Source organism: Hemicordylus capensis, chromosome 4 (genome assembly GCF_027244095.1).
Source record: "Hemicordylus capensis ecotype Gifberg chromosome 4, rHemCap1.1.pri, whole genome shotgun sequence".
NCBI lineage: Eukaryota > Metazoa > Chordata > Lepidosauria > Squamata > Cordylidae > Hemicordylus > Hemicordylus capensis.
In genome coordinates this window covers 73,257,459-73,283,510 of record NC_069660.1, presented here as the reverse complement: position 1 = coordinate 73,283,510, position 26,052 = coordinate 73,257,459, and the positions used below count along the sequence as shown (strand labels likewise).

Genomic DNA, 26,052 nt, shown 5'->3' with positions numbered 1-26,052 from the left:
CTGGGGAGCCAACAACAGAGAAGGCACTGTCCCACATGCACAGCAATTTAGCCTCTCTCAACATCCACACATGGAGCAAAAGCCCCTCTGACAACTTTGTTGGGCAGACAGAAACTCTTGGAATCAAGCGGTCTTTCAGGTATCAAGGGCCCAAACCATTTAGGGCATAGTTGATAAAACTGATCAACTGTATTAGATTGAGAGAGGGTCAACAACCAGATGATAATTTCTTTTATAAATGAAGTCCATTCATCTTGCATTGGAATGATAAAAATCAAGTACATTTGCAACCATTTGTGCTTTTAGGCACACACAATTTGAAATAATTTAGAAAAGGAATTTAATTTTATGTATAAGTTGATAGTGTAATTTAATTATATTGTAAATTTTGTAATGAATTGGTTTTTAAAGTTATCTGTAATGCTTTTCTTATTTGTTTATTGTAATTCTGTCTTTTTATTTCTATTTTTTAATTACTATGATAGCAATAGCACTTACATTTATATACCGCTCTATAGCCGGAGCTCTCTAAGCGGTTTACAATGATTTAGCATATTGCCCCCAACATTCTGGGTACTCATTTTACCAACCTTGGAAGGATGGAAGGCTGAGTCAACCTTGAGCCCCTGGTCAGGATCGAACTTCTAACCTTCTGGTTACAGGGCGGCAGTTTTACCACTGCGCCACCAGGGGCTGATCCTTTATTAAGGCTGCACATTTGGTAATATGATTGTACTGATTGCATTTTTCAAATAAATAAAAATAGTGGGGGAAAGTAGAAGCAGGCTTATCTTCCAGAGACTGCTCAAGACTCTGGAAGTCTAAGCTGCTTTTGCCTGGGGATGTGGGTGTTGGGGCTGACTGAGGTGTTTTCATTTTTGTGTCTTATGGGGAGCTGACAAAGAGTGGCAGAAGCATGAGAAGAAAATGAACCCTAAGTAGGTGCGTCTTACACAGCACATAATGCAATGGGGAGGAAAAAGCAACTGCAAGAACTCCGTAGTGTGTTGTGTGGGGATTTGTCATTGTGCAGCCACATTCAAGGAAGGGCCTCAGCTGCTGAGGATGGGGCATGAGTGTCTGGTTATGAACTCTTAGACACTGGATAAAAGAGGAGAGGCCTGCTGGGTTGTTTGAGAGGAAAAAGACTTCAAAGATGCATTGCTTAGTGGATATTAACACTGTGTCATCTCTGCTAGGTGGGGCAGCCCCTTGCTCAGATTGCCAGGTGACTTTTGTGAACCTAAAGTGTGACTCCTCGAAGAAGGGCAAAGGACGCCGGGCTCGCAACTCTCCCAACAAGGAGGTGACTCGCATCACGCTGGAGTTTGAAGCTGAAATCAAGCCAGAAGAGATCACAGGTAAAGGAGGTGACTGAGAAAGCTTGGCTTTCCCAGAGGGGAGTGGGCCAAAACACCGGGTAGGAAGGGGATGTTTTTCCAAGAGTGCCTGTCTCACAGCCAAACGAGAAGAGACAAGTCATGGGGTGGTCATCAGTGTGTCTGTCCTGTTCACATATAAGCAGCGGTGGCAGAGGAGCACCTAGGTAATTTTGGAGGCTGGACCTAAAGGCCTTTGGCCGACAACCGCCACCCCCACAAGTTAAATCTCATCCCCCTACACACACACACCATGACACACATATTTTTAACACATGAGTTCTTGAGGGCACAAACAGCAACTGAACTCACAGGAATGTAAGAATATAAAACAGGTATATTTATGCAAATATGCATTATCAAAAACATTTCAACACGTAATGTCACATATTCCCATCCCACATATTTCTTTCCCCACATACCCCTCTCTCTAAAGCAGAGGTCATGCTTGGCCGCCTGGTGCAGGTCACAGTCACGCTCAGCTGCCTGGCCCAGTGTGGGCCGGTGGTGTAGCAACCACACCACCTGGGACAGACCAAAGAGGATTGAGGGGAGGGTGGCCCAGGGGGTATGGAAGCCTTGGACTTCGGCCCAGAAGTTCAGGGGTAAGAGTGCCTTGGTGGGGTGAGTACTACGTGAAAGGGAGAGTGCCATGGACGGGAATGACCCTGCCATACCTCCAGTATACTCCATTCCTTATCTAGGAACATAGGAAGCTGCTTATACTGAGTCAAATCATTGGTCATTCTAGCTCAATATTATCTACATTGACTGGCAATAACTCGCCAAGATTTCAGGTAGGCGTCTTTCCCAGCCCTACCTACAGATACCAGGAACTCAAACGTCCTGCATGCAAAGCAGATGCTCTATCACTGAGCTACGTCCTCATCCCCATTGCACTACTTTTAGCTGTTTTCTCCCAGTGGCAGTGGAGGGCTGTCTGAACTAATGTGTACTCCATTTAAAACAAGTTGTCCTAGTAAGAACCAATCAGCCTACTTTGCTTTCACTGACTACATCTGGGCTAAATTTGGTGCAGATCAAGATCCACAAGTTAGATCTCTTGCACCTCAAATGTTCATGTGTCTGCCATCTTGGATTGGGGTGGATGTAATCATTACATACTGCACCACTGAGGTGTCTCTGTGTGTCATTCACTACAGCTGATCCAAATTTAATTCAAATCAGTTAGACAGTCCTCAAGTTAGTGCACCTGTGCCTCAAAAGTTTATGCATCCACCATCTTGGATTGGGGTGGGTGACATCATCACAAACTACACCATTGGGGCATTCCTATGTGTCCATTCAGCTGTAGCTAGTTCAAATCAGTTAGACTGTCAACAAGTTAGTGCACTTGTGCCTCAGAAGTTTACGTGCCCACCACGTTGAATTGAGGTGGATGACATCATCACAGTCTTCGCTGTTGAGGTGTCCCTACAGCTGCAGCAAATTTGGTTCAGATTGGTTAATTGGTTAGCCCACTTGCACCTCAAAAGTTTATATGTCCACAATCTTGAATCATCATGGATGACATCATCACAAGCTATGCCACTGAGGTATCTGTGTGTGTCACTCACTGCAGCTGTACCCAATTTGGTTCAAATGGGTTAGAGAGTCCACAAATTAGCCCACTTGCACCTCAGATGTTAACGCGGCCACCATCTTGAATTGGAGTGAATGACATCATCACACACTACACCCTTTGGGGGCATCCCTATGTGTCCCTACATCTGTAGCAAATTTGGTTCAAATTGGTTAGGCAGTTCACAAGTTAGCCAACATGCGCCTCAGAAGTTCACGCGTCTGCCATCTTGGATCGGGGTGGGTGACATCATCACAAACTACGCTGTTGCGGTTTCCCTATGTGTCCTTACAACTGTTTCTGATTTGGTTCATATTGGTCTAGGCATTGGGAAGTTGATGTGGGGGGGGGACACATGGACACACACACACACACACACAGAATGCTGGGTGATCTCATAAGCCTACTGGAAAGTAGGCTAATAATTAGATATTAGCTGATCTGGCACAGAGCACCTGCGCCTCTAGTTCTCCCTGTCTCTCCTCCCCATCTTCATTTTGCCCGCTCCTTTCAGTTCCGGTCCATTCTCTCCCCACCCCCACCAGCCGTCCATCCGCCGCCACCATTTTCTCCCCCATCCCCATCCAGGCAGCTGCTTGCATACTCTTGTGAGAGCTGCCACACATGGGATTAGTGACAGGTATGCCTTGGAGAGAGAGAGAGAGAGGGAGAGAGAGAGAGAGAGAGAGAGAGAGAAGATCTTAGACCAGTGTTCTTCCTTGCGCGGCCCTTGCCTCCCCTTCACCCTTGCAGTAGGACGCACTGCTCCTGCAGATTGTTGCCACCACTCAAACTGATATCCAGCGGTGCTGAGGAGCAGGGCGTTCAGCGTGCACCCCCCTCCCACTGCTGGGGTGCCCACTAGGCCAAGCACAGGCCCATGACAGAAGGTGTGGGGGAGGGGAGGCAAGTCAGGGGCCACCAGCGGAGTCTGCGCAGGCTGCCATTGGCTCCATTGCCACTGATTTATGAATATTCCAACAAAATACCACATTTGCAACATTAGCATTCCTTTTTCTATGCAATCTTTCTGCAGAACTTAAGAAAGTCAGGCCTACTAGCTAGGGATGGGTCCGGACCGGTCCGGAGGCCATTGTAAAGGCCTCCAGATTGTCCGGACCGGTCCGGACCTGGCCGGTTCGGTTCGGGTGGAGGGGGTTTCGCCCAGCCCACCCTCACTTCCGGCTGCCAGGCGACTTCCCCCCACATACAGCATGGCCCGATGGGAGGAGGAGAAGCAGGCAGCCACGCTGTATGTGGGAGGAAGTCGCCTGGGAGCCAAAAGTGAGGGTGGGCTGGGCGCGTCGGTGCATCCTTCCTGGCGGAGCTCCTCGCAGTGGCTGCTGGCGGCGGCTCAGGATGGGGGAGCCGCCGAGCGGAGAGGCGCCGGAGGCCGGCTCGGTGCTGTGCCGGCTTCTCGTTGGGGTTTACCATTGCCATCGGTAGTTAACTTTTAAAACGTGAGTCCTCAGGATCTTTCCTTTGCAGAGCCCCGCGCGCGCCCACCCTGTCCTGGAGGAGGCATTCAGAGGGACAAGGGGCGGCAGGGAGGTATCCTGCCACCCCAATTATTACAATATATATGAGCCCTGGAGGGGGGGAAGCGGCGGGAGGGGTAAGTAAACCCTCCCCGCCCTTAAAGAAACTCACCCCACAGTGCCAGACAGCAGCTCTGCGGTTCCGTGCACACCCCTACTACTAGCTTCATCCTTTCACGCTCTTCTCTGAGGGCCAAACACAACACAATGGGGCAGCCATACTGTATGTATTTTATTAATGTGTCACTCATCTATGAAGTGTGTGGGTGGCGTCTTATTCTTTATATAAAAGGAATGTCGGGAAGGGGATTTAAAACTTGCTCTTTCTCCCCTGCCCTTATCTTGTTGCAAACCATTGTTTTAGGCAGTTTCTCCTAGTGCTCACTTTCAGCATTGGAACTGGCCTGGGAGAAAACGGCTCAAAGTAGGGCATAGGGTCATAGCTCTGTGGCGGAGCATCTGCTCTGCATGTAGAAGGTCCCAGGTTCAATTCCTGGCATCTGCAGGTAGGGCTGGGCAAGATTCCTCCCTGAAACCTTGGAGAATAATTGCCAGTCAGTATAAAAAATAAAGATATAATGGGCAGGGTGTGTGCCCCATGGGATGTGGAAGGGTAGCGAGGCAAGCCAGGGAGCTCCAGTGGGGAAGGCATGCACCCTGGTGGCCCCCACTAAAATATTAGTGAACAAAACCAAACCAAAGTAATGATTTCCCTTAAAAATAAATCCTGCATCCCCCCCACTAAATCCAGGAACTCAAAAGTTCCAAATAACTGCTTCTAGGGGTAATTGTGGCTTATCACTTAAATAATTAGCCCCATATAGCCCCCAAAATGCTTTGAAAACCCCTTTTATGTTGACTTCCAGCACCGAACGGAAAAACAAGTAGGCAAAAAAAAGTTATGGAAAGTGGTACAATTTGCATTATACTTCAGACTGCTTATCTGAATATATCAATTGTAAATGCTCATTTCATATACTTCTTAAATTGCAGCTTTTATCTAATCAAGAAATGCTTTTTGAACTCTTTGAAAAATGCCTATCTGGTTTTAGGAATGTGCTATTATTTTAGGATGAACTGTAAACAGTTACAATGGACTGTTGTTAGTATACTGGTAGGCATCCCTTCCTAATGGTGCCTACCAGTGCATAAGGTGTATTAATCACCTGGATCTGGAAATGAAACTGACAAAATACAGAGTGGCCAGGAATGATGGAAGTTGCAGTCCAACAACAGCTGGAGGTCTTTAGGTTGGCCACCACTTCCCTACCCTATGGGTGGCACAGGCACAGATCGGGCTCTGTGGCTCTCCCACCCAGGAGCAGGAATGCACATGGACCTGGCTGTGGCATGAAGGCAAGCCTGTACTACTGCCTGCTCCCCAGCTTAACAGACACGGTTGGCTGTTGCTGCTGGCTTACACTGAGAGGATTCACGCTTCGCAGTAAATGATTTTGTCAGTTGTCCATTATGTGTTTCCCAATTAACATCTGTAACATGTAAAGGGGGAGCATGTTGTAGCCTGGTGCTGGTGAGCTGCAGCCAGTCCCGGTACCTTGGCTTTATGCCCCCCGTGTATGTAGAAATGTGTGTCTCCTTTAGCGCTGGCTGATTGCCATTGGTTGCTTGAGGCGGATGGCAACGAGCCACTCTGCCCCCTCTTGCTGACCCTGTGCACAAGGCAAGAGCTGACACTGACACCAGCCCACCCCCTGCCTTACCAGCTCAGATGCCTCCCTTCTCCCACCTTGGCACTGGCACCAGCTTCAGCTTCTGGTGTGTGCTGCTGCCAGCACTCTGCCCCCTCTTGCTGACCCTGTGCACAAGGCAAGAGCTGACACTGACACCAGCCCACCCCCTGCCTTACCAGCTCAGATGCCTCCCTTCTCCCACCTTGGCACTGGCACCAGCTTCAGCTTCTGGTGTGTGCTGCTGCCAGCACTTTGTCTAGCACAAAGCAGCATGGAGTTCACTCCCAACAGTGCAGGCCGGTCTCTACTCATCACCACTACGTTGCTGCACCAATACCAGCTCTTTCCCCGCTTCACCAACACCACTCTCTTCTGTGGACACTTCCCTAAAGTGTCCACTTTATCGCCAAACCAGTACAGGAAAGAGAGAAAGTGGGACAGGGCAGGTGTTTGCACAGAAGCGAGGAGGAGAGGCCAACCTGCACTGCCGCAGTCTTCATGCAGTGCATACTGTCGTCAGCAGCGGCACACCCCAAAGTCTGAGGCCAGTGGTGAGGGAGAAGAGGGGTGGAGTCTGGGCTGATGAGACAGGTGGGTAGGGTGCTGAGAGGGGGGAAAGCCCAGAGATGGGGTGGCGGCAGCAGCAGAGTTGAGGTAAGGGCAATGGCAGCAGGCACGCGAGGTCACACATGGGGCAGGGGGCCCACACTCACCAGCTGAAGCTGTCCTCTCACCAGGGAGCTACTCATTTGAACATTATCAATATTCAGCAAGAGACACATAGTGGACATGCAGCATACATTGCATTATAAGTTGTTAATCAGCCTGAGATTGATTAGAAGTATAGAACAATTATATCAAATGCTTCGCTGGCATGAGCCTGGAATAACTGATGTTGAATGAACAGTGGCTGGCAGTAGGAAGGGACATACAATTATCATTGGAAATGATTTTCCTTATCCTAGTATTAGATAACAGCACAATCTCCCTCCATCATCTCCAGCCAGTTGCAATCTGAACTGTGTGCGACAGAAGGTGGAGAAAAAATTGAAGTCGGCAATCAAAGCCCTGAAGAAATCCATAAACCAGGAAAGATTCCTGATCCGCTTTTCAGGAATGGAGTATGAGTTAGCGCGGAAATTGAGCATGGCCACCGAGAGGCAGGAGAGCTGTGGGCCAGGACAACAGAGACTGGGATCTAAGTGTGGTAAGGAAACAACCTGAGTCAGTTGGGAATGAGAAAGGGAGGAATAAAAGTAATACTTGCCCATTAACTGCAAGCCTTTAGTGCTAACTACTACTCTGATGCCCTTGCTGCCAGCTCTAGCATCCATGGCAGCTGCTTGCGCTTCCAGACAATAGATACAGTGACTGTGCTCACTCTTTAGGGGGCGTGACCTGTATTATTGTAGCTTGAGCAAATGAGGATCCAGAGTCTCTGTCCTGCAAGGGTTATCTAAGCCATTGCCTTTCTACCTATGTTACTAGCACATCTGCCTCTCTCTTAGTTAGCTGCCTGCAAGGAACGTATTACCACGGCCAGATGGAGCAGTGCGTCCCTTGCCCTCCAGGGACCTACCAGGAGAAGGAAGGCCAGCTCTCCTGTGACCTTTGCCCTGGAAGTGATGCATATGGGCCAGCTGGAGCAACAAATATAAGCGCCTGTGCAGGTACAGGGTTGAGTTGCAAGGTACCTTTAGTTGCAAGGTATCCTAAACCTGTAACTAAGGTACAATTTCTTAGAATGCTTGAATACCTGTCCCAGAGTAGTAGCACTAGGAATGGGCACCCATTAGTGATGACTGTAAAGGGAATAAGCGACACTCCCAGAAGGAATACAAAAGTGCCTTCTGCCAATTCCCTTCCGCACCAGAAATAAATTATGTCTAGCAACTAGTTTGTGAACTAATGTTTGACCTACTCCCAGATGCTTTTCCCATTTAACATTTGCGGAAGGCTTAGGATGGTTGTTTTATATGATGTAAGCAACTGCCCTTGTACATAGCAATGATATACTGTAAGCAGTTGCCCTTGTATGCTGCAAAATACCATAGCCAGCTTTGGGCACTGTATTTTAAGATGAACACCGATAACTGGAACAGGTTCAGAGAAAGGCATCAGAGATGGGGAGAGGTCTGAAAGCCATGTCTTATGGGGAATGGTTAAAGGAGCTGGATACAGGTACCTAGAGAACAGGAGACTTTAGGGGACATAATATAGTGTTCAAGTGAAGGGCTGCCACATAGAAGAAAGAGCAGAGTTGTTCTCTGTTTCTCCTGAGGGCAGGGCTAGAATCCTAGGACTTGCATTGAAATTGCAAGGAAACAGATTCAGACTAAACATTAGGAGGGATTTCCTAATTGTAAGAACTGTGCAACAGTGGAACAATTTGCTTTATGCAGTAGCAGGCTCTCCTTTGCTAGAAGCTTTCCAGCAGAGATTGGACAGTCATCTGTCAGGATCTCAGGGGTGCTGTAGCACAGGGGTAGGCAACCTTAGCTCTCCAGCAGTTGTTGACTACATCTCCCATCATCCCCAGCCACAATACATGGCTGGGGGATGCTAGGAGTTGTAGTTCAACAGCAGCTGGAGAGCCAAGGTTGCCTACCCCTGCTGTAGCTGATTCCTACAATGAGCAGAGGGTTGAACTGTAAGACTTATAATGCCCCTTCCAACTCCAAAATTCTGTGATTCTGATTCTGAGATAAGTTGCAACAATAGCTGCTACAAGTTTCGATTTCTTGCAGCTTGTTCCTTCTGAAAAAGGGTTCCAACATAACTGCCAGATCATGGACAAGACATTTTGGCTTCCCTTCAGCATTTTTTCCTTGTCCTTTGAGTGAACACCACTTTGAATCACAGAAAAATCTCCAGTTCACAAGAATCTCTGTTTGTACATGTGTTCCAAACTGGAGTATTTGTCCTAATATTAGTATTCTCTGAATACTACAGAGAAACAATTGTTGACATTAACTGCATTCAAACCCAGGACAGGATGGACAAGGAGAGACAAGACTGACTTTCAGGATCCCTTCCGTATTCGTACTTCATATTGCAACTTCTAGTAGTTCACTTTAAATTACAAAAGTTTTCCAGAACACAGCAGAAAGTTAAAAGAAAAGACTGGGGTTTGCAAAACTGGAGCCCCTGGGTAGTTCAGATTCATGGCCCATTTTATCCAAATCTGTTTCATATCCAGAATTTGGATAAATGGCTCCAAATGTAGCCTTTCTCCTTTGTATTGTGGCATTATCACATTTCAGTGCAGAAGCACAAATATTGCCCTAGACAATTTCTAGGATGTTGAATGGCTCCCATGGTGCTCTCCCATGGCTGCTTATGTTATAGTGCATGTTGCATGCGGCTGGTGCATTAGGAGTAGTGTGCAGAGAGACTGTATTTCATCTGCACCAATGAGCATCTCTTTCTCCTGAATGACCCACAGGTCAGTGTCCCCCTGGCCAGTACTCTGTGGATGGCTTCAAACCCTGCCAGCCTTGTCCGCGCGGCACCTACCAGCCTGAGGCCGGGCGAGCTTTATGCTTCCACTGTGGTGGAGGACTGACCACCAAGCATGAGGGAGCTTTTTCCTTCCAGGACTGTGATACCAAAGGTAAGTCTGGGGCAGCAGCTTAGTCTGGAATCAAAGATGGTCCCTGAGCAACCTGTCTAAGGGAAGGGCAGGGCTCCTCTCCCCTAAGGAGGCCTATTGTCATGGTTCGTATATTTTTATTATTGTTGTTTTTAACAAAAGATTGCCAAAGCAGTTTATGAAGCCAAATGAATTCAAAGATGTCTTCAGTTGATTGAACATCAATATCTAAGCAGTATAACTTCTTCCATTATTACTGCTCTTCAAACAGTGATGGAATGATGGAATGAATGCATTCTAACATTTATTATTATGGTTAATGATCATTTAATAAATAGGACATCTGTATTAAAAGGGACTCCTTGTTTGATCCCTTGTCAGATGAAAAGAGTTATTTTCTGCATCAGTGTACAGAAATAATCAACCCCATGTTCAGTGTGTTTGTTAGAAGTTGGAAGCAGAAATGATTGATCATATTTAATGACATTTCAGTACATTTATGGAATTAATCTCCTGGTTGCCTTCCTCCATGGTTATTAAATTAGTATTTTACTCTGTCGAGGGAAAATATCATGTATTCAGGCTCCAATGATAATTGTTGGAGGCGTAATTTTCCCTGGACAGATTTAAAAATATATATTATTGGACATGTCCTGAGCGTGGTTGTGGGGGAGGTAAGCAATTCTTGATTCAAAGATATTACTGATGGTTCTTCGTGGTCTCTGAGCATCACATGGGTTATGTGCCCGTGCAGAGTCATGGTTCAGAACGTTTCAGAACTTTACCAAATATGGAAAATTGAGTGAGAAATAGCTCCCCCTTTTACTTTTGCACTTTTATTTCTCCTTGGGTCTCCCCAACCCCCGCCCCGCTTCACCTCAGCCCTCCTGGCCAGGGATGCCTTATGGCCGTGGCTGTTAAGGTTGCTTTCGAGTGTTGTGTAGACTGCCTTGCTAAGATTCCCACTTCCGACAGGCATCCTAAGTGCCTCTGAGAAGCCCATAGAGCGGACTTGTGCACCATTTATCTCAGCTTCACGAAGCAAGCAAGACATAGCAGGTCTTCCTGGCTTGGTGTGCTACTCTGGGAACGAGCCCTCCAAACGAGCATCTCGATTGCAGGCATTAACCCTGTAATTAACCCTGTTTTGATTGTTTTAATGTTGTTTTAGAATATTGTTTTAATTTTTTTTAATTGTTGTGTTTTTAAATTTCTTGTTTTTATTTTTTATGTTTTAATGTTGTTTTTATCTTGTTGTAAATCGCCCAGAGACATAAGTTTTGGGCGGGATAAAAATATGTAAAATAATAGATAAATAAATAAAAATAATAATATATAATCACCTCCAGAACTTTGGCGAGGAGGGCTGGTTTGGGCACTATGCAGTCTGATCTGGGCTCTGTATCCCCGCCCATCAACCATGTATGCTGCCCTTGTCGGCATCGGGCATAGCCTTGGTACTATGGGCATAGCAGTGCCCAAACCAGCACCATTTATCCCCTAGTCTGTCTACGAAGAGCACAGCACCACCTTCCAAGCTGCCACCGGTCCCGCCAGTGAAGCTGCTCTTGATCCATCCAAGGCTGCCACTAGCCCAGCCTTGTTACCACCTCCAGCAATGCCAGCTCTACTGCCTTTGGTCCCTACTCTGTTGGATCCGATTACAGGATCCGATTCAGAGAAAGCCTCTGCAGCACTCTTGGGCCAAGCACTTAAATGCCCTAAACGGAAAGTGACTCCACAGGCAATTTTGGCACCATCAGTGCAGCCCGTTGCCATGGTTTGAAAGGTGTTGAAAAAGAAGCAGTCCTTCAGGTCGATAAAGGTGGCCCTTTCTCAGGTGAACAACAACCAAAGAAGAAGCATCTACTCTCAGCACCAGAGCCTCAGGATAGACCCCAAATTTCTGAAACCTGCTCACCAGATCCAAGCCCCACCTTGCCATCTCCTGCTCATTCAGTTTACTTGGACCCCAGTGATACAGATCCGCCTTATGTTTCGCCAGCTGACTCTGAGGCCATTTCTGAGGAGCAGGAAAACTTTTCTGCTCCCTACTCTCCTGAATTGCTGGACTACCTAAGTGAATCTCCTTAGAGCTTGCCATTACACCCTCATTTTGCTGATCACAGGGAGCACTATAGATCCTTTGGGGAGCCCCGATCTACAAATAAGTGCAACAGGCAGCGATATAGAGACTATAAAAAACACCATTTGCCAGATCGCCAAAGCCCCCACTCCTTGCAGGACTCTTGGGACTATGACCAAGAGGATTACTACTAACATTACTGTTAAGGATTACTATAGATCTCAACATGGACCAAACTATGGATTCTTTGCACCCAAACTTCACTTCCCAGTATATGACTATCACCCTTATGCCTATTGGGATGGGCCGGGTTGCCACAAGTGCTGCTGCAGGTCAAGATCCCACACACGTTCGAGATCGCCAAAAAGCTCCTCGTGTGGGTTCTCTCCTCACCACAGTCACCAAAAACCAGGGTGACACATCCGTCTCCACGTGACGACTCCTCTCCCACTCCCGCAGCTGTTCCTGCCACTCCCCCGTTATCAGGTCAGGCCACTGAGCAGCCCAAAGCACCACCTGTTAGTGAGACAACACATTTACAGGTGGAGGTGTCAGAATCAGGGTTCTGGATGGACCTGTGGAAACTCCTAGCTCCCTGGGAGGCAATGCTGTGGAGGACGATACTGTGGAGGAGGAGGCTACTGAGGACCAGTCAGAGGAAGCTCTATCGGAGGAGTTCAAGTTTTACATGGAACAGCTCCTTTGCATGGCTTCATAGCTCAGGCTTGAGATCCAAAGACAGTCTTCCCAATTTTCCCAAATGACCCGAGTTTTGGCTTAATTCAGTCTGAAACACAAAAGCACAGTGGCTCTACCCTTGGTGCCCACACTAACACAGATTGTCAAAGCAGCATGGAAAAACCAGCTTCTTTCCCCCAAACTTTAAAGAAGCTAGAAAACATGTACAAGGTACAACAAAAGGATACTCAGTGTCTCACCAGACATCCTGTACCTTACTCAGTGGTCGTGGAATCTGTGCAATCTAATCATGTCACCATCTCCTATCAACACCAACAGACAAGGAAGGGGGAAAGTGGATGCAGTAGGCGGATGCATCTACTCCACTGCAAGCCTCCTGTTGAGGACTGCTAATCATTGGGCATACTGGGCTAGATACCAACACTATATTGGAGAAACTAGCCCCCTTTCTTAATCAGCTCCAACAGAACCAAAGGGAGGTAGCATTAACCCTTTTACATGAGGGCTTCCACATGGCAAAGCAACAGCTCCACTCAGCACACCATTGCGCAGATGAGGAATCCTGATCTATGGCCATCGCAGTCTCCCTTAGGCAACATGCATGGCTCCGTTCCACATCACTTTCCCAAGAGGCTCAGACCCGCACTAAAGAGCTACCCTTCAATGGGGAGGTGGCTTTTGGACAAAAGGCAAATGATACCCTGGGAAGAATCCAGAAGTAGGGATGTGCAGAAAACCGGCTTGGCCTGTTTGATTCAAATTTGAACCAGCTTAGAACTAGGGTGGGTAGGTTTGGTTTTGGTTTTGCTCGACCACCCCACCCAGGTTCGGTTCAAATTCGAACCCAGTTCGAACTGGTTCTAAAAGGTTCTACATAGGGTATAATGGGGACTTGAACTGGCCCATTACTCCCTATGTAGAGCACCTAGGGGCACAAAACCAGGGTGAGTGGTAGGCACCCAGGGGTGCCAACCACCCGCCGAACCCCAAAGCAATCTGACACTCCTATGATTTTTAATGAATTTTTAAAGATTTTTTTCCATTTTTTGCATTTCTCCCATAGGGAATAATGGGGATTTGAAGTAGCCCCATTCCCCCCTTTGGGGGGTGACAGGGCACCCCAAAGTGGGTCTGGAGGCATGGTGGGTTGTACCACAACTTCCTCCAGGCAGCACCAAGCCGGTGGGGTTCATGGTTTCCCCCCAGGAATGTTTTCAGTTACTGTCCTTTAACAAGTCTATCTCTATCAAAGTAGCTTCTGTGGTTTGTGTATATATGTGTATGGGAGATCTTCATAGGGATTCACTGAGAGAACTCATACACAGCAAGTCCAAACACAAATTGGATTCTTGGTGGTTGTATGAGTTCTCTCAATGAATCCCTATCAAGATCTCTTCATACACATATATATACAGACCAGAGAAGCTAGTCTGATAGAGATAGACTTATCATCATCATTATTATTATTAATTTATTTATTCAATTTCTACAGGTGAAACTCGGAAAATTAGAATATCGTGCAAAAGTCCATTAATTTCAGTAATGCAAATTAAAAGGTGAAACTGATATATGAGACAGACGCATTACATGCAAAGCGAGATAAGTCAAGCCTTAATTTGTTATAATTGTGATGATCATGGCGTACAGCTCATGAAAACCCCAAATCCACAATCTCAGAAAATTAGAATATTGAAAATTAGAATACTGAAAATGAGTTATAGACTTTTTGGAATATATCATATTTTGATATCATATTAGCAAAAATATATTGAGGTCGTTCTCATGAGCAGCTCTACCTAGATTCGAGCTGCCCTACCCAGATAGAGTTGCTCGTGAGAACCATGGGATTTGGATTTATCCTGGTGCTCCTCAGCCACACGTGCCCTACTACCCCACTCCCCAGTTGTGTGGCAGCACAGACTGCCAACAGCCCCATTCAGGTTGCCGGCAGCCCGCCCTACCATAGAGGCCAGGGAAGGAGAGTCCTGACCTCTAGAATGACTGTAATGTACCATGCGAGCAGCATAGTATATTCTGGTATTCCTGGAAGCCAAGCATCCTTCCCCCGGCTACTCTCTTGCCACACCGCTCCCCGCAGCGGCAATCATGTGGCCATTTGGTGTGGCAAGAGGGGAATCGATGGTCATTTATGTGGGGGAAGGTAAGAACACTCCTGCTTTCCCCCCACCTCTCCCTGACTCTGAGACTCTTGGTCGTGAGAACTACTTCATTATCTTGTAATAATGTTGAATTAGAAATATGGTTAAGATGTAAGCATTTTATATCTATTTAAAATATTTGTATCGCACTCCTCCAGTGTGATACTGCTCACATAATCTATTCTGTATATGTATGTATGATATTTGAAATATTGCAAAATTTACAACAGTTGTGCCACGAACACACTTACTAACACAAATGACTTTTCAGTTACAATAATTCTTGCTGGACTTATATTGCCTTTTGGGAACCCTGACAGTTTTTTCTTCTGTTCAATGCATAGTTCAATGCTCTCCAGGCCATTACTATAATACCAGTGTCCATCGCTGCATCCGTTGTGCTGTGGGCACTTACCAGCCAGATTTCCGCCAGAATTACTGCATTACGTGTCCTGGGAATACCACCACGGACTTCGATGGATCGACCTCCGTGTCACAGTGCAAAAGTATGCTTTGCTCTCTATAGGTTTTGTGGAATTTGGAGGAGGAAAAAGGGATTGTTCAAATATCCCATGGTGCCAATATCTTGTGATGTACTTTTGTTAGTGTTATGTGCAGAAAGCACTCACTGTCGCTAATATCACTTGCTGAAATTAACTTAGGTTTATTGAATTCCAGATGGCTTTCCTTATGCATGTCAAGAGACAGGGTTGGTACCCAGGTTATGGGGGGCCTTGCAGTAAAGCACTGCACTACACCCCCTGATGGCATGGTTGACCCCCACCCTCCATGGTGTGTGCATGGGTGCTCTTCCCTTCCTACGATTCCTGGGAAATCTAACTAGGAAGTAGACACACATTCTTCCTTCAGTGGTATAGCAGCAGTAATGCTGAAAGAGGAGCATCCGTTTGCTGCCTGTTTAGCTTTCTCAGGCAGCTGGGAACCATTTGTGGGAAAGGACCCAACAGGTGTATATGGGTCCCTACTCCCTTCCCTAGTAGTACCCGGCCACCCAGAAAGCTAACCAGGCAGCAGACAGATTGTGCTCCTCCTCCTGCACTGCTGAAGGAGGCGTGTCTTTTGCTCCCACTACCAACCATACCTGGTAAGCTTCCCCATTGGGCAACTTAGTTGGAGGTGGTGGGCAGCAGTGGATGTTCCTCCTAGCACTGGTCCCATTTTAGATTTTCCATGCCCCAGAACATTAAAAATATAAAAAGGCACTGCTGGTGAGAGGAGTGTCTGCTGCTGCCCATCACTGTCCGTAAGCCAGCTCCCAGTAGGGAGGCTTATTGGGTAGGGCAGCAGCAGATTATTCTTAACGATAGGGGCTTCAGAGGTCAGCTGGGCATGAGTCTTATTGACATCACCCCTTTCAATAGATGACTTTATGGACACATGAAATCAATCTTATTTATTTATTATCAGGGGTGGGACTGAGGGCTGGGACAGACTTTATTGTGTCTGTTTCCTAAAGGAGAGACTTCTGCTGACTGTGGTGCTACTGTTGTCAAACACGTTGTTGGGCCTAGAGCAGGTATGCATCTTGGGCTGTCCAGAGATAGAGCAACAGGTGACTCCATGGTGGCTATTCCAGTGGTGGTGGAGAACTGATGAAGATACAGCATTGGTAGGTTAGCAGGCCACTAAAAGGGGAAAGGAAACTAGAAACTTAACCGGTGTTTCTTCTTCCAGTTGGTCTGGCAGCTCATTGACCTTGGGGAACAGTGCCAATCACACACAGAACTTTACCTTGCTACTTTGTAATGCCAGATTGGTCAAAAATAAATCTGAGATAATTCATGACTTGATTGTGGATGAAGGAGCCGACCTGGTATGCATTACGGAGACCTGGTTGGGAGATGCTAATGGTCTGATCTGGTCCCAGCTTCTCCCAGTGGGATACTCTGTGGTGAAGCAGGTGAGAGGATATGGGCGAGGATGTAGAATGGCTGTGGTCTATAAGAATACCATCTCGCTTACCAAGATCCCTGTCAAGGAATTGGCCTATATGGTGTGTGTGAATCTAAGCTTAGGCACCAAGAATAGACTGGGACCTCTGTGGTGTACCAGTCACCCAACTGCTCAACAGAGTCCCTAACTGAGCTGACAGACCTGATTGTGGAGTTGGCACTGGAGTCACCCAGGTTGGTTGGAGCAGCTCAGGAGTTCATAGCAGCCATGACGACTATGGGCCTATCCCAAGTGGTCTTGGGACTGACGAATGATGCTGGTCACACTCTCAATTCAGTCTTTTGCTCAATCAGTTCAATTCCTTTATTACGATCACAGACCAGCACAGTTTACAAACAGAAGTCCAACAAAAACCTACATAACCTACAGATTTATAATACTGTGGTTAAGCACATACTCAAGCATACAGATCAGTTAACAATGATTCTTAATTAACTCCTGGTGGTCTTTTGCTCTGATCAGGGTGGTGTTCCATGGGTGGGGACTTGTGTTGTTTCCCCATTGTCATGGATGGAACTCCATCTGCTTAAGATAGAATTGGCAGCCTCAACCCACCTCTACAGGGGTGAAAGACCAATTAGGCTGGTCCGCCCAAGAAGGTTATTGGATCCAATAGGATTCCAAGAAGTCTTGAAAGGGTTTAGTGTTGGCTCTGCTAGTGGTTCTGTCGATGCTCTGATGCAAACATGGAATAATGAACTCACTAGAGCAGTTAACACAATCGCTCCTAAGCATCTTTTACAGTCTCCTTCAAAATTAGCACCATGGTATTTGGAAGAATTATGGGAGCTGACACAGCAAAGTAGATGAATAGAGCACAAGTGGAGAAAGATTCCACGTGAATCTGAAAGATTACAACACAGGGCACATTTGAAAATCTATGCTCTGGCAATACAAGTGGCAAAGAAACAGTTCTTTTCTGCCCACATTGCTTCTGCAAGCTCATGTTCAGCAGAGTTCTCTAGGGTTGTGAGAGGGCTAGTATGTGCCCCCTCCTCGTTGAACTCTAATTTGGAACCTTTGATCACCATCTGTGACTTTTTAAATCTCTCATATTCAGGCCGAACTGGATTCCATAATTTATTGCAGGGTCTACTAGGGAGGTGTCCTTCCCTAGGGACTAACAGCATGCTGGCCCTGAAAATGGTACCGACACATGTGTCAATACTATTTGCTTGCCGGCACCGCACAAGGGCTGCTAGGAGCAGCATCCCATCGCTACAGCGGGGCAGTTTAGAGGAGCCAGCAGCATGGGTTGCTGCTTTCATGGAGGAGCTTTCCAACTAACAGCTCTGTGATGGGCAGTGTGGGGTGGGGGAGGCTCTCAGGAGGGGCAGGTAGGACCTGCCTGTCTCCTTTTAAAGCTGCCTCCTCACATACTGGGATCTGCATGAAATATTTCATGCACATCCCTACCAGCGACTCCTCTTACGGGATGAGATTGGATCACATTCAATTTATGATTGCTGAGGATGTAGACTAGCTGCTCTGAACTGTGCATCCTACCACCTGTTCTCTTGACCCTTGCCCAACTTGGCTCCAATAGTACTATCAGAGAGGGTCTGGTAGTGCTTCTCTGAGGGAGGGCAGGATGCCTCCTTGCCAGAAGAGGGCTATTATTAGACCTTACTTGAAGAAATCTGCACTGGAGCCCTCAGTTAGCCAATTATAGACCTGTCTCCAATCTTCCATGGTTAGACAAGGTGATTGAGAGAGTAGTGGCCTCTCGGATCCAGGCAGTCTTGGAGGAAACAGATTATCTAGACCCATTTCAAACTGGCTTTCAGACGGGTATGGTGTTGAGGCTGCCTTGGTCGGCCTGATGGATGACCTCCAGTTGGGTATTGACAGAGGGAGTGTGACTCTGTTGATCTTTTTGGATCTCTTGGCGGGTTTTGATACCATCAACCATGGTATCCTTTCCTTTAGGGATGTGCATGGAACTGGTTCAGAGACCCTTTATGGTGGTTCCATTCCTATCTCTCTGGCAGATTCCAGATGGTGTAGCTTGGAGACTGTTGCTCTGCAAAGCGGAAGTTAATGTATGGAGTGCCACAAGGCTCCATACTGTCTCCAGTGCTTTTTAACATCTATATGAATCTGCTGGGAGAGGTCATCAGGTTTCCTTTGTACGTAGTCAGGAAACTACAATTGGTGCAGAATGCGGCAGCCAGACTGGTCTCCGGGATATCATGAAGAGACCATATACAGTAACACCAATCTTAAAGAACTGCACTAGCTGCCACTATGTTTCAGAGCAAAATACAAAGTGCTGATAGTTACCTACAGTGGGTATAGGAAAGAATCACCCCCTTTGATAGACCTTAAATTCTGGTTCCCTTACATCCTGAAATGAAAACACAAAGAAAATTCCCTTCACCAGCTGTACTTATCCAATGCAACCTATAACATCCAACTGAAAAACATCACAATTACAGTCCAGAAAAAGTGTCAGAAATAAAAAACAAGAATTACTGAGATTGAAAAAGAATCACCCCGCCCCCCAATGTCAATATTTTGTTGAACCACTTTTTGCTTTAATAACAGCCTTGAGTCTGTTGGGATACTTCTCTATCAACCTTGCACATCTAGACGGAGCAATATTTGCCCACTCCTCCATACAGAACAGTTCAAGTTCGGTCACATTGGATGGTAGGTGTTGGTGGACTGCTATCTTCAAATCTCTCCACAGATTTTCTATGGGATTTAGGTCTGGGTTCTGACTGGGCCACATGAGGACGTTCACTTTTTTCTCCTTCAGCCACTGTGTGGTCAATTTTGCTGTGTGCTTCGGATCGTTGTCATGTTGAAAGGTGAATCTTCTGCCCATCCTCAACTGTCTGGCAGAGGGTAGCAGGTTTTCTTCCAGAATCTGACGGTATTTTGCCCCATCCATTTTTCCTTCTACCCTAATGAGAGCCCCAGTCCCTGAGGCAGAGAAACACCCCCACAACAGGATGCTGCCACCTCCATGCTTCACTGTAGGTATGGTGTGTTGTGGATGGTGAGCTGCGTTGGATTTACGCCAGGTGTACTGTTTGGTGTTGAGACCAAATAGTTCAATCTTGGTCTCATCTGACCATAAGACCTTTTTCCATTTGGCATCAGAATCTTCAATATGCCTTCTGGCAAAGCTCAAACGAGCTTTAATGTGGCCTTTCTTGAGAAGTGGCTTTCTCCTTGCGACCCTCCCGAACAAGCCAGATCTGTGGAGCGCTCGTGAAATTGTTGTCACATGCACAGAACAACCACTCTTTGCCATCAAGTCTTTAACTCCTTCAGAGTGCCCATTGGCCTCTTGGTAACCTCTCTTACCAGTTTCCTCCTTGCTCTTCCATCCAGTTTGGAGGGCCGACCGGATCCAGGGAGGATAGCAGTCCACCAACACCTACCATCCAATGTGACCGAACTTGAACGGTATATAGCCCTTAAGAGCTTGGGCCCAGTCTATTAAGAGAGTGCCTCCTTTGTCATGAAACTGTCACCTATTAAGATAATCTGGGGAGGTCTGGTTATGGCTACCACCAGCTCATTTGGTAGCTACTCGGAACTGGCCTTCTCTGTGGCTACCCCGGGGCTCTGGAATGTACTTCCTGTTAAAATCAGTATTTCTGCATCTGTTTTTTAAAAAGACCCTTATGATGCACCTGTTTTCTCAGGCTTTTAATTAATTTTAATTGGTTTCATATCAGTTGTTTTAATCATTTTAACCTCTTTTTATATTTGTTGTATCTTAACTTATGCACACTGCCTAGGGATGCCCATGTCAGGCGGTATATAAATATGATAAATAAATAAATAGATATCAATCCATACATGTGTATATAAACTGTACATACGTATGCCTGTGCCACAGTTGGTATTTGTACAATTCAAAGTCAGTGCCCCAGATCATCCCACACTGCCATTCAGGCTCTGTTTACCAGCCGATGTTCCAGTGATCTCCATGTGTTTACTTGTAGACCGTCAATGTGGAGGAGAGTTGGGCGAGTATACCGGTTATATTGAGTCTCCCAATTACCCTGGAAACTATCCTGCAAATGTAGAATGCACTTGGAATATCAACCCACCTCCAAAGCGCAAGATTCTCATTGTGGTGCCTGAAATCTTCCTGCCATCTGAGGATGAATGTGGTGATGTCCTGGTCATGCGGAAAAACTGTAGGTAACCCCAAATGCTGTGTTTGGGCCATATAAGGGTTGTGAGATAATGGAAACTGCCTAAATTCCCCTCAACTGTCTAGACGGTGGAAACCTAGGGATCGGTGGAGACCCTGTCTCCCTCAGTAAGTGATCAAGCCAGTTAATTTGTGCCTGTCAGGGTTGGTTGTCTGGAAGGATGCAGCAAGGGTGGGCAGTTTATCCTATGCCTGAATTATATGCAGGGGCGTAACGATAGGGGGGGCAGGCAGGGCACGTGCCCTGGGTGCCACTCTGGTGGGTCATGTGGGGGGGCACCAAAAAGTGGCATGCCCCCGACCCCCCCCCCCCGGATTGGGCGGCGGTGGCGGATCGGCGGCGGTGGCGGATCGCAGAGTGTGGCGGTGGGGGCGGATCGCCGAGTGCGGCGGTGGCGGGTGGCGATCCCCCCGTGTGGCGGTGGATCGCCGAGTGCAGCAGAGCGACGCTGAGGCCTGCCGTCTGGCCTGGCGTAGCTTCCCAACTGCACAGGCGCACCTGCGTAGTTCATTCTGTGAACTGCGCAGGCGCGCCTGTGCAGTTGGGAAGCGACGCCAGGCCAGACGGCAGGCCTCGGCGTCACTCTGCTGCACTCGGCGAACCGCCGCTGCCGCACTTGGCGGGATCGCCGCCCGCCACCGCCGCACTTGGCGATCCGCCGCCAACGCCGCACTCGGTGATCCGCCGCCAACGCCGCGCAATCTGCCGCCACCGCCACGCTCAGGGGGCGCCGGCGCAGGTATCTGGGGGGCGGGGGGGTGCAATTTCAGGGGCAGAGCTTGCCCTGGGTGCCATTTCCCCCCGTTACGCCACTGATTATATACTGTTGAGATGGAAGAGCCAGGCAAAGGTTAGCAGCTTTTTACAGGGCCAGATGGAATATTATTGGTCATCACAAATTCCAATTGAAGATTTTACAGAGCATCTATATGACATTTAAACATATTGCATAATTTCTTAGCGCCATGTACCAACAAAAAGCCATGCCTTTTCCATATAGGAGGACCCTGTTATCCATGGCGGTTCTGTTCCGCAGTGGGTAGGGTGTGGATAGTGAAACCACAGATAATGGGGCATGAGGGCAATGGGAATTGGGAGTGATTGGGTTCCTGAGGCAGCAGGGCAAAAGGGGAAAATCAGGACAAAAAGGCTGAAGAAAATGGGATGGAAAAATGGATTGGAAGTGGGGGAAATGGGGAGGGGGGTGTCTTACCATGCTCTGTGTTTCTCCAGCTGTCCAGCAATGCCTCGCAAAATAAAATATTGTGAGGGTTTTGAGAAAAATCGCCTGTTCACTTTTTTCACAAAAGTGACACAAAATGGCTCCTGTCCTCAAAATGGTGGCCCATCTCCAACTCACAGATATGCAAATCTTAACCCTTTAATTGCCTATTTTCTTTGTGTATACCAAAGTCCAGTGACAATTACCCGACCACGGATATGTGAAACTGCGGATGTCAGGTCCGAGATTAACAAGGTTCTCCTGTACTACTTTGACTTTGACTTGACGATATGTGGAAAAGCTGTGTTTTCTTACATGAGTGTAAGATATCATATAGACGCCCTTTAACAGCTTTCATCAGAATTTGTGCTGGTTGGAAGAAATCACTGTCTAGATAAGCCTCACGGGAGCAACTGTTTCCTCCAACAATCTGCCAGAGTGGCACAGAGTACAATACCTAGCTCCTGCTGCTAGAGTCCCAAGTCTGACACTCCTGGTGTCTTACAGTGCCAACAACCCACAGGATACTGGGGCAGCTGTAAAGTTCTGGTTTCCTCTGGCTTGAGTGAGTTAAAAATAAGCTCTGTAATTAAAAAGTCAACTCAGCTTGAAATAAGCATATAGATTTAAACTGGAAATGTAGGGAAAGTCCTTATAAGAAGTGGATACTTAGTAAGGGTTACTAAGCTGATGCCACAAAAAGGATCTGTAAACTATGCAAAACTCATTGAACTCACAAGTGTCCCTGTCAACTATGTTGATGGACAGGGTACCAGTGAATATTTTCTCCCATGCATCCTTCAGAGGATCTCTTTTGGAGCAATCTCTCTGGAGCCATTTTTCCTAGATAGTGCACCATGTTCCAGTCTGAGTTTTCTTTCATAATGTATGTTCTCTTTGTATGACTTATGATTTTGCTGTGCCCCTAAACATGGTATATACACCCAATCCCGCCCTCCCCCCCTTGATCTTCAGATCCAAATCTTCAAAAGCAGCCACTAAGGGTGAAACAAGATGTTATTTTAAGCATGTGATTAGCCATGTGTATGCTTGGTGGGGTGGTGGTGATTGGGGGGCTTGTTTTACTAAACAGCAGCCATGGCGGGGGGTGGGGGAGGATTGAAGTTGGATAATACCACTTGGGGGAAGGAGGGGCTTTAACTTTTTGTCCTTGCCCTGCTGTTAATTCCATTGACAACAATGGCAGCTTCTTTGGGGGAGCTGTCAGGGGGATGATCCAGATGGTGACTGCAATGGGGCAGAGGGTTAAATCTCCCTCCCCCACATGCCAAGGTCTCAGTCTGGAGTATCCTCCTGTGGCTGCTGTTTTTCAAAACAAGCAAGCAAGCACGCACATAAAGTTGTTCCAGTTCCAGTTGCATGCTTACAATACCATCTAGTGAGTTCACACTACTTAACTAGGAGTCGAAATGACCCTAGAGAGATTTCAACCTAACAGCCACCAAAGAGGAATGGTGCCCTCAGACATTAAGTTGATGAATGGCATTATATGATGCTCAGTTAAGATCTGCGTTCTTGGAAAGAGATGCCAGAGTGAAAACTGTACCTTTAGTTTTGTCTCAGAAAATGTTGGCAAAGGTGAAGCAGAAGAAACAGGTGGAGCCTTATTCAGAGGCCAAAGTCCCTTCCTCTCTGCTCTGCCTTTTGAGCTGTTTTAATACAATCTGTCTGGATGGATGGGGTCTGTGTGATTCCAGGCAAAATATGTTCCTGTTCTCCTCTATAGCTTCACCCTCTTCCATCACAACCTATGAGACATGCCAAACTTATGAAAGGCCCATAGCCTTCACTGCAAGGTCCCGAAAGTTGTGGATCAACTTCAAAACCAGTGAAGCCAACAGTGCCAGAGGCTTTCAGATCCCATATGTCACCTATGATGGTAAGTAGGAGGAAGAACATGCAGGTTCTTACTTGCCTGTATACGAGACCAAAGCACAATTAGGAATGGGAACATGGCCAAAGGTGCTAACCCTCCCTTCTGCATTCAGATTATGACTAAAACACAAGATCACAAGAAGCTGTACCAATCATTAAAAGGCTCCTGTTCCCATTGAAAGGCATGCATAAAGGAAGCAATGTGACACCAGTGAAGTTTGAGAAGTGGCTGAAGTGAAATAGTGTACATGTTACTATGGGCCCCAGAAATTTACTGTTGGCTCTTTGCACTTACTGCACCAACTGCTACCATCTTGCAGCTTTTCTGGCCTTAATAGAAACATAGGAAGCTGCAACATACTGAGTCAGACCATTGGTCTATCTAGCTCAGTATTGTCGTCACAGACTGGCAGCGGCTTCTCCAAGGTTGCAGTCTCTCTCAGCCCTATCTTAGAGATGCTGCCAGGGAGAGAACATGGAACCTAGATGCTCTTTCCAGAGCAGCTCCATCTCCTGAGGGGAACATCTTACAGTGCTCACACTTCTAGTCTCCCAGTCATATGCAACCAGGGCAGACCCTGCTTAGCTAAGAGGACAAGTCATGCTTGCTACATCAAGACCAGCTCTCCTCCAGATGTCACCAGGGATTGAATCTGGGACCTTGTGCATTCTAAGCAGATGCTCTACTGCCTAGCTATGGTGCCATGCATTAAGGGGAGTATCTTACAGCAGACAATGCTCACGTGGAGTCAAGTCATCTAAATACAAACCCATCCAAATGCTTACAAAGCCATGTAAGCATGAGACAATTCCATGCTTACTTCGTAAGACTAATGTGCCAATCCACGTAGTCTAGACCAAGTAGATTGCTAGATCTCCAACCACTAAATAATGGCCAAAGATTTAAACCGATTCCATTGGAAAGTGCTCCATTGCAAAGTTGACTCTGAGCAGCATGACAATTCGACATTGGCGGTTTACTTTGTGGGTGGCTCGATTCTCCCAAGCACACACCACCAGTGGATGCTACAGTCAATGAGGGAGGATGAGAATGCTGGGCTTCCATGTTTCAGCCCTGACGTAGGTAAGAACATAAGAACAGCCCTGCTGGATCAGGCCCAAGGCCCATCTAGTCCAGCATCCTGTTTCGCACACTGGCCCACCAGATGCCATTGGGAGCCTACAGTCAGGAGTTGAGGGCATGCCCTCTCTCCTGCCGTTACTCCCCTGCAACTGGTACTCAGAGGTATCCTGCCTTTGAGGCTGGAGGTGGCCTATAGCCCTCCAACTAGTAGCCGTTGATAGAGCTCTCCATGAAGTTATCCAAACCCCTCTTAAAGCCATCCAGGTTGTTGGCTGTCACCACATCCTGTGGCAGAGAGTTCCACAAGTGGATCATGCATTGTGTGAAAAAGTACTTCCATTTGTTGGTCCTAGACCTCCTGGCAATCAATTTCATGGAGTGACCTCTGGTTCTAGTGTTGTGTGAGAGGGAAAAGAATTTCTCTCTCTCTCCACTTTCTCCATACCATGCATGATTTTATAGATCTCTATCATGTCTCCCCACAGTCGTCTTTTTTCTAAACTAAAAAGCCCCAGGTGTTGTAGTCTTGCCTCATAAGAAAGGTGCTCTAGGCCCCTGATCATCTTTGTTGCCCTCTTCTATACCTTTTCCAGTTCTACGATGTCTTTTTAAAGATGTGACCAGAATTGTACGCAGTACTCCAAGTGTGGTCGCACCATAGTTTTGTATAAGAGCATTATAATATTAGTCATTTCATTTTCAATCCCCTTTCTAATGATCCCTAGCATGGAACTGGCCTTTTTCACAGCTGCCGCACATTGAGTCGACACTTTCAATGAGCTGTCCACCACCACCTGAAGGTAGATGGCCTTCAGGGTGAGTCTCTTATTGCAGTGGGTTCCTTCCTGGCACTCGCCAGCATCCAGGAACCATTGCTGGTCTCCTATCAAGTCACTAAAGTGCAGTTAAAAAGCATAGGCGTATTCAGTGTAATGACCACACATTCCACAGTCTCAAGCAAGGATCCCTTCC

General features: G+C 47.0%; 1 protein-coding gene across 5 annotated transcripts in view; it reads left to right on the top strand.

Moving 5' to 3' along the window:
- The window catches only part of SCUBE3 (signal peptide, CUB domain and EGF like domain containing 3), a 192,694-nt gene that overhangs the window by 161,656 nt on the left and 4,986 nt on the right, over positions 1-26,052 (top strand). For all 5 annotated transcript variants that reach the window (XM_053249552.1, XM_053249551.1, XM_053249549.1 and 2 more), the window contains 7 exons: positions 1,200-1,361; positions 7,194-7,397; positions 7,699-7,860; positions 9,636-9,803; positions 15,071-15,232; positions 20,663-20,860; positions 23,848-24,000. In XM_053249552.1, coding sequence (XP_053105527.1) covers positions 1,200-1,361; positions 7,194-7,397; positions 7,699-7,860; positions 9,636-9,803; positions 15,071-15,232; positions 20,663-20,860; positions 23,848-24,000 — 1,209 coding nt within the window. The remainder of the gene's footprint in view (positions 1-1,199; positions 1,362-7,193; positions 7,398-7,698; positions 7,861-9,635; positions 9,804-15,070; positions 15,233-20,662; positions 20,861-23,847; positions 24,001-26,052) is intronic.